The sequence below is a fragment of the Arachis ipaensis genome, chromosome B10 (assembly GCF_059453495.1).
Source record: "Arachis ipaensis isolate K30076 ecotype BB chromosome B10, ASM5945349v1, whole genome shotgun sequence".
In the NCBI taxonomy this organism is placed as follows: Eukaryota; Viridiplantae; Streptophyta; class Magnoliopsida; order Fabales; family Fabaceae; genus Arachis; species Arachis ipaensis.
This window is the reverse complement of record NC_142435.1, coordinates 34359308-34375225: the sequence shown is the minus strand read 5'-3', so window position 1 is coordinate 34375225 and position 15918 is coordinate 34359308. Positions and strand designations below refer to the sequence as shown.

Sequence of the window (15918 nt, the reverse complement as noted above, 5' to 3'; positions counted from 1 at the left end):
TAATGTTATAATAAAAAAAACATGTGTCAATTATGTATATATATGCTTATATATAAATAAGCCAGTTTAGCTTTTCCTTGTTTTTTTTTTTTTCTTATTTCTTTAATGGCTTAAGCCAAAAGAAAGGAATAAAGGAAATTAATATTAAATAATAATTATTGAGAATAAGAAGTATGACCACAATTCAATCAATTATGTGTCAAATAATTTATTATTATTATTATATTAAAATGTTAATATAATAAGGTTCTTGATTAAATTTAGATATTTATCATTGTGATAATGATCATAATATTGAGAGATAAATCTTTTATAATTTAATCTAAATTGTTCTTGGTCATAGAATTATTAAAAATGACATTAATAATCCGGAAAGATCAATATATATATATAATGGTCTTCATTGGATGAAGATTAATAGATCTCATTTATTAAATTATATATACAGATGGTGCATATAGAGATATGACCATTAAACTTACTCACTCTGAGAATTCCTAATAGTTATAATTACCGCATATTTGTCAATAGGATATTCTCAAGATGAATATAGGAATAGAGTTTCCTTTGACCTGCGACTGTCATAGTAATTAACAATGTATTTATTATACTTTGATTCTGGACACCTAATACCCTAGGGTGCTAGTTGAATGGATATTGGGTATGATTTAAATACTTGTAAAATTAACGATTAGTCAATAAGGAATCCGTCAACTCTCGGTAAAGAGTTTGAGCTCTATAATTATAATAACTGAGATGAATAAAACCTTAGCCAACGGGATTGAATGAATGAAAAAATGAGTTTCTTAGGTCATTCACAGTTCATTATAATAATGGTAACAAGTTAGAGTTTGACAATTAAACCATACTCTAAGGGTTAACCAAGAACTGGAAAGATGGAAGGAATTATACTTTGTTCTTCTGAGGTTCTTAGTAAAAATATATTACTTCATACTATTGGGTCGTTGAGGAGTGTTGCTAGATGCCAACCTTGATTAGTAAATTTAGTATGACTAATTTACTACTCGCTTAGTATTGAACCTATGGGGTACCACACTAACGAGTGTTCTAATCTTTGCTATAGAATTATTTAATTATTATTTTGATTTGATCAAATAAATAATTATATTGATTCAAATGGAATATTATTATATTCTTTGCTAGCACCAAGAATATAATAATAGTATGATAATTGATAATAGTAAATGAGATTTGAGAATAATTAGTTATTCTATTTGTAAACTTGAATTCTAAATTTGGATGATTCTGTTTCAAATTGAGTTATGATATGATTCATAAATTTGAAGGATTCAGATTTAGAATTTCAAGATATGATTTAAATTTGAATTGAGAATCAAATTTAAAATCAGTAACAAATCTCATACTATATATATGTATGCCAAGAGTAGAAGAAAGTATAGAGAATAAAACACAAGGGTTTTATTCCTTTATCTCTACACACATAAATGTATGTGAACCTGATTCTGGGAGAATTTTATGGCGTGCAAAGAGTTGCAAGAGGTTTCTCAATTTAGATCAGATATCCATTGGTCAAGGAGTTGACAGCAAAGGTTGTTCTCGGTGTGGATACGCATAGCGCCTTCGTACCATCGAAGGAGAAAGTGATTTTTACTAAAGCGTCTAAAGGTATTTAGATCTGATCTATATATTGTATATTATTGGAATAAAATTTAAACACAAAAATAAATCTTTAGGATTACCTTCTTTTCTTCCGCTGAGTGTTATGAACACATGGTAATCCTTCAATAATACTAATCAAGTATCATAATTCCATTAAATAAAGGTTCAAGGATATACGATCATATATATATAAAAGCCAAGTTTTATTTATATATATATATATATATATATATATATATATATATATATATATATTTTTAATAGCTTTGTTAATAATTTTTTTTATTATATATACATAATGAACTCATTTATAATAATAATAATAATAATAATAATAATAATAATAATAATAAAAGATTAACTTAATTTTGCCTATCAAAATATTTTTTAATAAATAATTCAAACTAATAGAATAAGTTATAATTAAATTAAACTTCAATAATCATAAAATTCAATTTAATTATTTTTGTTAAAAAAGTTTTTTTAAAAATAAAATTTCAACAAATATAATAATTCATAAATAACTAATTATTTAATTTTAAAAAATTCAAAATGTTACAACTCAATTAAAAAAAATATAAAGACTTAATAAAAAATTTGATAAAATTATAAAAATTGAAAAAATAATTTAACCATATACTTATTATTATTGTTGTTGTATTTATTAGTTAAAGAAGAGAGAATAGAAATTAATATGAAATAGTATTGACAGTAAAAAGAGAACTAGCTAAGAAATACAATAAATGTTCATTAGAATAGAATTACAAAATTATCTAACATTATACTTGATAAATGCTAAAATAAAGGGAAAAAAACTTAATTTAAAACAATATGTGTTGTATTCGTATACTAACCTCCACATTTTAATAATTTTAAAAATTGAAAAATAACTTATTTTTGAAAAAAGATTGAATAACCTTTTTTTTTTTAAATTTCTTTTGACTGCAATTTGCGCATGAACATGTCCGAGTATCCATTATCCAATCACAGATCAAAGGAAAATGGCAAGGTAGTACCAATAAAATATATTTTATAAGAAGACAAAAGAGGTTTAAGGTTTTGACCGTTTTGTTGCCAATCAAAACAGAGAAAGAAAAAAAGGAGGGCTGTGTTTCCAAAGTTGACTCACTTCTAATTACTCTTTAAGTCTTATAAAGCTTCTTCACTTTATCTTCTGTATCCTCTGTTTCACTTCCAAATCATTTGAGAGAGGGTGATATTGATTATTAGCAGGGCAAAATGGTTAAGAAAAAGGAGATGAAAAAGGAGATCTACAAGTACAAGGTGTTGAATTTCTTGACCAGAAAATTTGAATTGAAAAAGCAAGAACCATCTTTGGACATTAAGGAAGCATTTCACATGTTTGCAAAAGGTGGGGAATACATGTCAAATGATCAGCTTCTAGGGTTCATGTTGGAGCATCAAGGTGATAAGAACTGCACCTTAATGGATTTGGAGGTGGTTTTGTTGCAAATTGCTGGGAATTCCAACACTACAAGTAGGGAACAAGGGCTCAGCCTCATGGAGTTCATCAATTTTCTGCTTCTTGATGATTTCAATGGTCCATTGAAAACTGAGGTATATGATCTTTTATCTTTCTATGTATATGTTTGAATTTTGATGGATCAGATAGATGAGTGAATTAGAAAAATTTTGCAAGCCTGTTATTCATCTGCATTAGTTTGCTATTTTAATTGTTGTACACTATAGTAAGAATCAAAGAATGCCGATGCTCCTTGTATTATATATTTATATGCTAAACTAAATATTTAAATTTTTATTTATTACAAATTTTATATTATAAAAAATTTGGTCAATTAGAATAAGAAATTACTCTTATAAATCTAAATCATCTATAAAAAAACATAGTAGATATATGATCAAGATATGCCTAAGTAGTAAGGCGTATATCACTCTTGACTTAATAGGAAGCGTTTAAGTAACATAAGAATACTACATTGTTATCCGATTATATACTTGTATTTGTAAGACTCCAAAACTAGTGAATGGTTGGGGAAACATTTTTGCTGGTGTGACGGTATATAATTGGATATCTACGTACTTTTTTGTTCTTTTTATACATTGATAGTATATGTAAAAATTAAATTCTTAGTTTTAATACTTTTTAACTTAACCATGTTTTCAATGTACCATGCTATGTTTTCCACTTGTTGAGAGAAGTGCAATATCACAACTTTCAGAGAATGGAATGATTTATTTATTGTAGGACAAAATGTTGCAACCTAACTTGCAACAAAAACAAATAATGTTGGTGTGAATGCAGAAACAAATGAGCTCTAAAATTTCTAAGAGTTACATAAAAACAAAAATCAATGATAGAACAAAACTTACATGCTTAGCTTACATAATTTACTACTTTGCTTATTATTAGTATTATTGTGTTTTACTGTTTTCTATAGCCTTTCATAATGGATTTGCTCTGAGGCATGGTATTTAAGGTAAATGGTTTAACTTCTTTCTGATAATGTATAAATCATATGACATTTCAGGTTCACCATGATATGAGTGCTCCCTTGTCACATTACTTTATGTACACTGGACACAATTCCTATCTGACTGGGAATCAACTCACAAGTGATTGCAGTGACAAGCCGATTATTGAGGCTTTGCAACAAGGAGTTCGAGTGATTGAACTCGATCTGTGGCCATCTTCAAATGAAGATGGTATTAAAGTAGTTCACGGAAGGTACCATAAAAACTGATCTTGTGGAGTTATTAATGTAGTAAAGGAAGAACAAAAGTTCTTATATTTTTGTTTGATGAATTTCTTGTCATAACTGAGCAGGACTCTTACCACTCCAGTTTTACTAACCAAATGTCTGGAATCCATAAAGAAATATGCTTTTGTCAAATCTGATTTTCCAGTGATACTAACTTTGGAAGACCACTTAACATCAAAACTTCAGGCCAAATTCACAGAAGTAGGTATTCTTTTTGATTCATTCCCACCTAAACAAAGAAGAGAGAAGAAAAATAAAGAGAAAGAGAATTCATCTAATCATCTAGTTAAATAGGGAGCAATTCTTAGCTATTGATTTTTCATCATGGATTTAATCTTTGTTCTTTATGTCTATGAAGAAAGCAACTCAAATATTTGGAGACATGCTTTATTATCCCAAGACAGATTACTTGACAGAATTCCCTTCACCAGAATCATTGAAAAATCTAGTTGTTATATCCACCAAACCTCCTAAAGAATATGCTCATTCTAATAGTGTTATGGACAAGGGCAGCAATAATAACCATATGCAAAATGAAAGCGAACCGTCCTCCGGAGAAGAAGAAGAATTATGGAACGTGGAATTGCCAGATTCCATGGCTCAATTGACAACTGAGGAGAATGTGAGAGAACCATATATATTCATTTTTTTTTAAGAAAAAGAAAATCGATTTGCTAGTTTGTTTCATTTATGTTTGTCTTTAATGCATAGCAGAATGTAAGTGATGAAGACACAAATATATGTGATTTCAAACCAAACCAGCAAAATGCACCTGAATACAAACACTTGATTGCAATCCATGGTGGGAAATCAAAAGGTTCTGTGAAGGATCGACTGAAAGCCGATAGCGAAGTAGTTAAACGGCTAAGTTTGAGTGAGAAGAAACTCAAAAGTGCTTCTGAATCTCATGGAAAAGACATTATTAGGTATCTATCAAACTTAATTCAAGATTACTTGTAGCTGAAGATTATTCTTATTTCTGTAACTGACTACTTGATACTCATTGTTATGCTTTGCAGGTTCACACAGAAAAATATACTGAGAGTCTATCCTAAAGGAGAACGCATCAAATCCACAAACTTTCGGCCGCATTTAGGGTGGATGTATGGAGCTCAAATGGTGGCATTCAATATGCAGGTTAGAAAGTTATGTCCAATCCAAAATGCATGAGAAGCTAGTAGAGAACCTTATGAAGCATAAGTTTCTTCTTTCGGCATTTTGTCTATTTTCATGCATTACTTATGAATTAGTATGATTTCTGGGTTTGATTTATGATCAGTCATATTATGATATGAATCTGTCCAAAATGGTGTCAAGGAGTGTATTGTCAAAAGCATAACTTCTTAGGGATAAAGTTCCAAGAGTTTGGTCCAACAAATATCAGAATTCACATCACCAATTTTCATACTATGAAAACTACTGGAATGTAAGCCTTTTCAGTCATTCAATGTTTGTTTTTCGATAGGGGCATGGCAAATCGCTATGGCTGATGCAAGGAATGTTTAGAGCAAATGGAGGATGTGGTTATGTTAAAAAGCCCGAATTTCTGACCCGAAAAAATTCACATGAAGACGAGTTTGATCCTAGAAGAACATTGCCAGTGAAGCAGATATTAAGGGTGAGTGTTAAGTTTATGATTCCTTCTATAAAACAATAAAATTTGGTTATTTCATGAAATCTTAACATTTTCTTGTTCAAAACAGGTAAATGTTTACCTAGGTGTTGGCTGGAGATCCGATTTCGGTGCAACACACTTTGATCTATTTTCTCCTCCAGATTTTTACACCAAGGTCAGTTTCATAATTCTCAATGTCTCTTAGTAGCATAACTGATATTTCACCATTAAAATTTAATGCTATGTTTCATCATTGATCATGAATATTGTTGTTACTAACAACAAAGTTTTTTCTTTGATTATTTCATCTTTTACTTTGGACTATAAACCATTAGATACTTATTTATGATTAGAAGTAATCAAAATTTTGTGACAGGTATGTCTTGTTGGGGTGCCAACTGATTGTGTAAAGAAAAGAACAAGGGTAATCAAGGACAATTGGCTTCCTGTTTGGGATGAAGAGTTTGAATTTCCTTTAACAGTTCCTGAGCTTGCTTTGCTGCGGATCGAAGTAAAGGATAAAGACAAGGGGAAGGATGATTTTGCAGGGCAGACTTGTTTACCAGTATCCGAACTACGACTCGGATTCCGGTCGGTCGCCCTGCATGACAGGAAGGGAAAGAAATTTAAATCTGTGAAGCTTCTAATGAGGTTTCAGCTTGAAATATTTTGAATGAATTGTAGGCACATAGTTTATCTAAATGTACTATGTAGTCTTAGGTTAGGATGATTGAAAAGAATGTTGATATTTAACAATGAAAACAATATGGTAATATACTAATATATTGAATTTGGATGTTCTTGTTCATTAAGATTTTGTCACACATGATTGCTGTTTATTTGTGTACTTGTCATTTGTCAAATAATGGATAATCGATGTATAACTGAAGGTTTTTACTTTTTTTCTTTAACTGTGTAGCTTTCTAACATTTATTGTCACACAACAAAAAATATGAAACAGCTTTTTCGCCATTTATGGTAAAGAAGTATTCAAGCTAGCCCACCTGACCTATATAGCATGGCAGATTTTTCATATTTTTTTCTTGGTTACCAGAACCATAATAGAATTTTATTTAGGATCTCACGTATATTTTTCAAACGTTTCACCATTAAATCAATCTTAATGGCTTCAATGATTTCTCATATAAAACAAAAGAAAATGAAGGGTTGTTCACCGATTGGATCGGAGGAAAATGAGTGAATTTGAGTGGACATGAACCAATTTGAACTGATTAAACTCGAATTGAATCAGTTTTAGATAATCAAATACTTAATTAAAAATAAAAGATAAAAAAATAAAAAAAAATTCTATAAATAATATGTAATAATAAAAAAGATAAATAAAGAGTAATACATCATCAAATTTATATTTAAATAAATATTATAATTTGACACTATCTAAATTTTGAAGTTTAACAAAATTGTATATATATAATGATATTTTATTTTTAAAACTAATATTATCCTATTCGAGTAATTGAGTTATAGTTCGGATTTCAAAATTCCAAAACCAATATTTAAATTGATTAAAGTCGAATTTTATTAGATCTGACTTAATTGTACTAAATTATCTATTAGAAGTAGATATAAATTAGGTCAGATTAATTTTAGTAGGATAAAAGTTGCGAACACTAGATTGAAAATTTTGATAGAAGAATGTCTCATGATTTATCTAAATCATAATTTGAGTTTCCAAATTGAATAAACAAATTCTGTATATTAATATTATGTGTTATAAAAGGCATTTAAATTTAATAACAAGTGTAAAACTCATATGAACTTAATTAAACCAGTGTTATTTTGACTCGTAGATAGTCAAAATCGTCTTTCACTCGTTTTTTAAATTGATTTCCAAATTTTTTTTTAAATCAAATTGGTCCTTTAAAAATTTTAAATTAATTACGTTGATTTTTTATTTTTTGTTTTTTTTTTTAACCAAAGATAAGAAAGTCGAACCCACAACCTTTAATCTCTCGTATTAATCTTTCTTTACTTAATCAATTTTCACAAATCTACCCCCAATTCAACTATCTATTTGTAAAAATTAGCTATGATGAGAACAATCTTTCTAGAACACTTTCATTAAAGTTGTTACATAGACATAAAAGAAAAAAAATAAATTAAACTTTAGTATAACCATATATAACCTAATTAGATATAAAATAAAATAATTAACCATACTACATTTATAAAAAAAATCAATTATTTTTATAAAATATATATTAAAATTAATTAAATAACACATAAATATATACAAATAGTCAAATATATAACAACTTAACCTATAATATTTTTGTTAAGAGTAGACAATTACACACACACGCATAACCCAGACAGAAACACGCATGTCAAAGAAAAACACGCAAAATGGAAACAGCATCGCGCTTCAACCGGCTTCCATTTATAGTCTCTCTTTCTCTCTGTCTCTCTCTCTCTCTCACAAAAACACATCCATATAATATAACCACCATATTCACTGCGGCAGCAGCAGCAACAATAAACAACAGCTTTGATAGAACGACAGCGTTTCATCGCGATGGCCACCCACACATACACCTACAAGCAATTCAGCTGCTTCAACAAGACCTTCACCAACACCGAGCCCGGACCTCCCTCTGACGTCCTCCACGCCTTCCACTCCTTCTCCTCCGCCGGCGCCACTTCCATGTCCGCCGACAACCTCCTCGCCTTTCTCACCGATCACCAGCGCGAACCCCAATGCACCTCCGACGACTCCCTTCGCATCATTCAATCGCTCAAAGGAGATCACAAAACCGACGACGGACTCACCCTCGACGACTTCTTCCACTTCCTCCTACGCGACGATCTCAATGCTCCCTTCAAATCGGAGGTCACTTCTTTCTCTCCACCTCTTTCTTTCCCAAAGAAAAGAAAAAAAAAAATTGTTAGGAAATATTTTTTTTTCCTTACACAATTTTTTAACAAAATACTCTGTTACTAACATAACATTTTATAATAAAATAATTAGTAATTTTTTCGTTAGAATATAATCAAACTTATTTTTGACGCTCTACCAAAAAACTTATTTTTGACGAAATAATTAAATATTTTTATGAATATTAAATATGTATTTTATGCGATAGCTAATTTGTAACTAGCATGAAAATTTTCCGCTTCCTTTAGGATATCAGAAAACTTGCATTATTAAATGAGTTAAATTTAATAGAATAATAATGTAAATATTTTAGTACAAGATAAGATACAGTCAAACTTTTTTTTTCTTCCTTTTCTGGAGGGACATACTTGGATGTGCTTGCATAGTGCATTGAAGACTAATCCGTATTTTTACTTGTGTTATTGTTGATCAATAAAACAGAATTTGGTGAAGCAAGCTAAGTTTTCTGGATCATATAGGATAGTAGGATACTGTTTCTGTTGTCTGGAGTGATTGGTTGTTATTTACGCTGTGGTGCTTAACTAATTAACTGCCCCATGTTACGTACCAATGGCTTCAGAGTTCAGATCAGAGTGTCTGTCACTGAAGTTTCTTGTTTAACTTTAATTCAATCAGAAATTGTCTCACATGAGGATTTTTCTTTTTTCCCTGCTTTGTTTTCCTCATTCGGATGAATACATATTTTTTTTCCCTGGTTTTCAATTATCCGAATTTTCATTCAATGCCTCCTGTTCCCTATACAAAAGAAGCAGAGAAAACAAATGAGACAAAGATTGGTGAAATATTAAAGGACTACAGAAAACTGGGGCCCATGTAAACCACTTTGAAAAGAAAAATAATAAATGTGCCACCCTTACTACACTTGGGAGTATATCTTCTTTTTGTAATAGAAGTTTAAAAAAGTTTGTAATATTAAGAAAACAAGTTTTTAACTTTTTATTATTAAAAGAAGGTATAACATTTTGATATATATATAAAAGTAGTGCAAATAATACATTTCTTATGAAAATGATTTTAGCTTCCTTCCTAGCCTTTACTTTTGGTTTCATTTCCTTAATTTCTTTGTTGCTTGGCCCACTGGCCACTTCTTTTTCCTTATCCTTATCCTCATCAGTGACAAAATTGACATTGCAAGTTATCAAATATCTTACTAACATTCATGAATTTGTGACTTGTGAACAGTACACCATGTATGGTCCATATCTTTTGATTGTACTTAGCTTGTCAGACTGAATTTAGACAAAATTACTTGCTAAACAGTAAAAGTAATTTTAACAATTATAATGCTTGGTTTTCATCCCCCCATAATGCTTGGTTTTCATGCCCCCCCCCCCTCCCCCCTCTTTTTTTTTCTAATGTTGGGGATGACATAATAGTTTTTCTTTTGAGTAATTCCAATAAGGAATAGTTAGAGAAATGAGAAATTAATAGCACCCTTAAGAGGTGAAAAGATTATTGCTTATAGACAATAAATATGCATCTGCAGTGTTTTCTTGCTTATATCTCTATATTATTAGTTCAAAATCCATATTATCCTGGAAAGAATGAGGTTTGGAATTAGACTGCAATGTTGTTACTTCTGACTTCTGAGCTTGTATAATTGTTTAAAATTACTGGTTCATTGTCCTTATCTTTGTTAAGGTTAAATTTATATAAGAAGGCAAACAGAAAAAAAAAATTGTAAACTAAGGAAAACTGGTCTATAACTATAAAAGAGAAGGTCGTTTAAGTGTTTAAAGGTATGTTTGTGAGTTTTGATTTTAGAAATAAAGGAAGCGAAGAGAAGAGAAGGGTTTAAAGTATAAAAAATAGATAAGCTTTACGTTTTAGACTCTCCCCTTCCTTCCCTTTCCCTCCAAATCAGAACTCGCAAACACACCCTTTGTCTCTTATTGACAGATGGAATGATGTGATATTCCAGGTACATCATGATATGAATGCTCCATTGTCACATTATTTCATATTTACCGGGCACAATTCCTATCTGATTGGGAACCAACTAACCAGTGATTGCAGTGATGTGCCAATCATAGATGCTTTGGTACGAGGTGTGCGAGTGATTGAACTTGATTTATGGCCGAATTCAACTAAAGATGATGTTGAGGTTTTTCATGGAAGGTGCAAGCTGATCCTCACTTCAATATTGTAAAAGTTGGAAGACTATTTCCTTCTTATATTTTTATCTTGCCGTTTTGTGAGATACATGATTGCAACTGAATCAAATTACTTCATCAAATTTTACTGTGTTTCTGCAGAACTCTTACCACTCCCGTCTCACTAAGGCAATGTTTGTGGTCCATAAGAGAGCATGCTTTTGTTACATCTAAGTATCCTGTCATTATAACTTTTGAAGACCACCTTACTCCTGATCTTCAGGCTGTAGTTGCAGAGGTAGGTATCCATTTTGAGAAATACTTCTTGAACATAGTCATCGTCATAATTCGGGCTTGTGTATTGGTTGGGTGGATTATGTTTTGGCATAGAGTACAATGAGCTATGTTAAAATAGTACTACTTCTCCACTTGTGCTTCCTACTCAAGGATGAAGTTCATGTCCCTATTTTGTTACGAACTGAATGTGAATTTCGATCTTCATATGTGCAGATGGTGACTGAAATATTTGGGGAACTGCTTTATTATCCTGAGACAGATTTGCTGTCTGAATTCCCCTCCCCAGAATCGTTGAAAGGTCGAATTCTCATATCAACTAAACCACCAATAGAATATCTTGATTCCAAATCTTGTGACGACGAAGACAAAAAAACGAAATCAGCTGACAAAGGATCACAATCACCAGATGTTACTAATAAAGTGGAAAGTGATGACAAAGTGAGTATAGAGATGAAGACTTTGGTTTTTCTCTTTGGTAGATCAAGGGAGCTTTTATTATGAATTTGAACTGCCTAAATGCCCCAGCTACTGAAGTGGTAGTTTATTTATTGAGTAAATGTTCTTTTCGATCCTTGACCATTTGTCAAGAACCGCTTAGACCAGTTATTTGGATAGTTGGGGACCGATTAGGAATTTTCAAATTATGGAGGGGGCACTTTGTCCTTTAGGCCAGGGACCGGAAATGACATTTCCTGTGATTCATTTTGTCAGGATGTGGAAGATTTGAATGAAAGTGATGAAAAATCATACAAGGAGAGTGCACCTAAGTATAAACGTCTGATTACAATCCATGCTGGCAAATCAAAGGGTGATTTTCAGGAAGACTTGAAGGTTGCTGGTAAAGTTAAGCGTTTGAGCTTAAGTGAAAGTAAACTTGAAAAGGCTTCTGAATCTTTTGCACCTGACATTGTAAGGTAATTTTCGAAAATGTTGTGCTCAATGTAAATTCAGTTATTTCAAGTTAGATAAGTTTATGATATTTATGTTAGCTATGGTAGTTAATACAGTTAGAGTAGCTTTAGCTTAGGCATTAGCTCAATTAGCATAACTTGTATATAATGATACCTCTTGTACATTCACAAGGGTGGTGATTCTTTGTGCTTCACCACCACTTGATACCGTTTCTGCATGGTATCTAAGCCTATCCTGTGTTTGTCAGTTGGATCATACATACATGTCTAGTCATGTAAACTTCACGATTCAAATATCCAATCTTTAGTGTGAGGAGGGCTTATTAAAAGCCTCATATTGCTCAAAGATATGATCTCATTAATGTTGAAACATGTTAGAGAATATTCTTTTCGTCACCTGAGTTAACTTTTGAGGTTGAGTTTTATTTAATAATATAGGAAGTGTTTCAAATATTCAAGAAATATTGGTATTCTAGTGGCTTTAACCATTAATCTCTATAATAAAATATATACATGATTGATATCAATAGCTAAAAGCCTGAAACTACTTGAACACTAGTATTCCTGGAATACTTGAAAATTTTTCAATAATATAACTGTTTGTAACCCCAAAGCTTATAGTTGCTTTTTCTTTATGGTTTAGACCAACCAAAAATGAGACGTGTTTCTTTTTTTTTTCTTTTTATTAAATTCTTTCTAGGTTCACCCAGAAGAATATTCTCAGAGTGTATCCAAAGGGAACACGCATAACCTCCTCTAATTACAAGCCACACATAGCATGGACGCATGGAGCTCAGATGGTTGCATTTAACATGCAGGTTTGGACTTATACAGTATCTATTTTCCACTCTAGTGAACCGGTTTGGGCTTAGCATTTATTACGTGTGTACGTACATTTATTTCTATCATGCATTTGATAATTGTGATTACGATTACCAGTAATGATAATTACCGGTAATCTATATTGATTTCCTTACTCGTGTGCGCTAGCCAGATAAAAAAAAAAAAAAGCCTGGTACACAAGCATCTCTTGTTAACACAAAATCTGGGGAAGAGCCACATTCAAAGGGTCTAATGTACGCAGCCTAAGCTGACAATTACATCAGTTGTTGTCTCTATGGTTTGAACCGTGATCTTGAAGTCACACCGAGACAACTCAACAGTTGCTCCAAGATTCTACTTTCATATTTTACATTGAATAAGCTACAAATGGACCAAGAAAGATTTGATTGCTGAAAATTCTAGTTATAAAGATGTACACTAACTTGATATCCATTAGTTCGACAAAATTATCAAATTCTTTTATGTTTTTTAGCACACCCTTTTGTAAATTATGTGATATTGTAACTTGTAAGATTCTTCACAAGTCACTCAATTTTCAACAGTAACGCTGAGTGCTGACATCTGTAGCTTCCTTCTTCATTAGGGGCATGGCAAATCACTTTGGTTCATGCAAGGGATGTTCAAAGCAAATGGAGGGTGTGGCTATGTGAAAAAACCTGATTTTCTTGTCGAAAAAGGTCCGAATAACGAGGTTTTCGATCCTAAAAGAACATTGCCGGTGAACAAGACATTAAAGGTGATGGAAATCAATTAATTCCTTTGTTTCTAATACTTGGTGACAACTATCATCTGAAAAATTACTTTACTACTATCTTCTGAAAGTCTTCATTCACCCTTTAGGTAAAAGTCTACTTGGGGACAGGTTGGAGCTCAGATTTCAGCCTAACGGACTTCGATTCCCATTCACCACCAGACTTCTATGTGAAGGTATGAGTTTGCTAATTTGACTATACTCCAAATTTTGGAACACTAATCAACCAGCCACAGTTGAGATAGTTGAACATTTGTTTCTTGACTTTCTGTGAAAAGATCGTCTGACACCGTAGTCCATATACTTCAACATTGATAAATGAAAAATGTTATGTGTATCTTTTCTATAGATATCGTACCAATAGTCAAATTAGTCTCTAGAAGATGAGATATTGTTTATATTCATTTTTGAAAGATTTTTTTAATTAAATTGGTCCTTCAAATATTATGAATTAATCATATTTGTCCTCTAATTATTTCATTAACAATTTTTTTTTAAAGATTGATGCTATAAAACGTTAATTGATAATATATATAACACCTAATATATCTAATTAGATATTGACTAAATATATTTATAAAAAATTATTAATTTAGTCATTTTCTTTAATTACAAAAATCCTATTCCCAATATGACCTAGTGACTAAATTGATAGATTTTTTTAAACATATTTAGTTAACGTCCAATTGAACATGTTATGTGTCATGTTCATGTATACTCTCAGTTAACATCTTATATCATCAATCGTTGACAAAAATTGTGAACAGAATAACTGAAAGACAGATATGATTAATTCCTAATTTTTAAAAGATCAATTTGATTGAAAAAATTTTTAGAAACAAATTTAAAAAATGTCTTATAACTAATTTAACTATTAACCCTACCGTGCCAAGTCGCACTCGAACTCCCGTTGAATGAGGCGTAGACTCAATTTAGATTGAGTCCACATCTCATCTATCCGTGAATAGACTGTGACTCACCATGATATCTCATACTATATTTGCATAGTATGTGATACAACTTATTTACCTCATCAATCACATTAAAGTAATTTAAATAATTGGTGTTGAATGAAAAAATAAATACTTAAATAGTCTAATAGTCAATTTGACATCTTAGAATATAAATCTAGATAATTTTGGAACAAAAGAAATTAAAAGATAAATAAAAATTTATCCAAAATGTAGTAATTTTGAGCTAATTTGAAAAAAGAAACCGTACTCAGCTGTAACCAAGCATAGGTGGTACTTTGCCAACAGAGGCAACAAAGACACAACTTATCTTCCTTTTTTTCATTTCCATTTTCTACGTCTTTGTATTCTTTATTACGAAACACTTCTAGTTCTAGACATATAATTTTGAGTACAAAATCTTCAAAAATGCTATTTGTGCATCAAAACTCAAAAGTCAGTCACCAAATTAACCACTTTGTATTTCAAATGGCTGGTGTTTAGTGTACACGTTGCAAAATTTTAGGTCATCATGGCTAGGTTTCTGAATAAGTAATACATAATACATATTACATTTAACATCTTTTTAACCAATTTGTAACAGATTGATATTGCTGGAGTACCTGCTGATAGAGCGAAGAAGAAAACAAAGACAATTAAAAATAACTGGTTTCCCGTGTGGGAAGAAGAGTTTGAATTCCCATTAAGTGTCCCAGATCTGGCTTTGCTACGTATACAAGTTAAAGAAGAAAATAGAACTGAGAAGGATGATTTTGCTGGCCAGACATGTTTGCCAGTCACAGAGCTCAAGTCTGGATTTCGTTCAGTCCCTCTCTATGATGAAAAGGGCGAGAAATATAAATCTGTCAAGCTTTTAATGCGGTTTCAATTCAAATGAATTATTATATAATATATAATAATGACCATATAGTGATAGATATCGGATATGTTATTCATGATTGTTTATCCTTCTGATCATTTTACATATATAATAGATATATATTCAGGGCATTAGGCAGATGGATTGGTTTTTAATTAGTGTGAACTTGACCTTTTTAGGCATATATTTGATTGACAGATAATTGAATTATTTTGAAATGTTACGTGGAATTTAGTTGGGATCGTGAAGAGTAAAATTCATATTTTTTCCGAATAAAAT

General features: G+C 31.0%; 2 protein-coding genes across 3 annotated transcripts; both read left to right on the top strand.

Moving 5' to 3' along the window:
• Positions 1 to 2691: 2691 nt before the first annotated feature.
• On the top strand, positions 2692 to 6805 carry LOC107624328 (phosphoinositide phospholipase C 6). 2 transcript variants are annotated; one of them, XM_016326829.3, is made up of 9 exons: positions 2692 to 3219; positions 4152 to 4348; positions 4448 to 4583; positions 4741 to 5004; positions 5097 to 5308; positions 5402 to 5519; positions 5848 to 6000; positions 6086 to 6172; positions 6374 to 6805. In XM_016326829.3, exons 1-9 carry the CDS (start codon positions 2881 to 2883, stop codon positions 6668 to 6670), a joined length of 1803 nt encoding a protein of 600 aa, XP_016182315.1. In that variant the 5' UTR covers positions 2692 to 2880; the 3' UTR covers positions 6671 to 6805. The 2 variants fall into 2 exon arrangements, with proteins under 2 accessions (XP_016182315.1, XP_020969428.1); XM_021113769.2 differs by lacking the exon at positions 4448 to 4583 and having other exon boundaries at positions 4878 to 5004.
• A 1466-nt stretch (positions 6806 to 8271) lies between these two features.
• Positions 8272 to 15869, top strand: LOC107623420 (phosphoinositide phospholipase C 6). Its single transcript, XM_016325668.3, has 9 exons — positions 8272 to 8848; positions 10836 to 11032; positions 11170 to 11305; positions 11518 to 11742; positions 12016 to 12218; positions 12916 to 13033; positions 13642 to 13794; positions 13899 to 13985; positions 15364 to 15869. Exons 1-9 carry the CDS (start codon positions 8534 to 8536, stop codon positions 15655 to 15657), a joined length of 1728 nt encoding a protein of 575 aa, XP_016181154.1. The 5' UTR covers positions 8272 to 8533; the 3' UTR covers positions 15658 to 15869.
• The last annotated feature ends 49 nt before the right edge of the window (positions 15870 to 15918 follow it).

Bases quoted from the DNA above. Each gene is read 5' to 3' on its own strand.
- LOC107623420 (XM_016325668.3), top strand. From the start codon at position 8,534: ATGGCCACCCACACATACACCTACAAGCAATTCAGCTGCTTCAACAAG. The intron at 8,849-10,835 runs GTCACTTCTTTC...GTGATATTCCAG, and splicing joins ATGCTCCCTTCAAATCGGAG to GTACATCATGATATGAATGC. The intron at 12,219-12,915 runs GTAATTTTCGAA...AATTCTTTCTAG, and splicing joins TTTGCACCTGACATTGTAAG to GTTCACCCAGAAGAATATTC.
- LOC107624328 (XM_016326829.3), top strand. From the start codon at position 2,881: ATGGTTAAGAAAAAGGAGATGAAAAAGGAGATCTACAAGTACAAGGTG. The intron at 5,005-5,096 runs GTGAGAGAACCA...AATGCATAGCAG, and splicing joins AATTGACAACTGAGGAGAAT to AATGTAAGTGATGAAGACAC. The intron at 5,309-5,401 runs GTATCTATCAAA...TATGCTTTGCAG, and splicing joins CATGGAAAAGACATTATTAG to GTTCACACAGAAAAATATAC.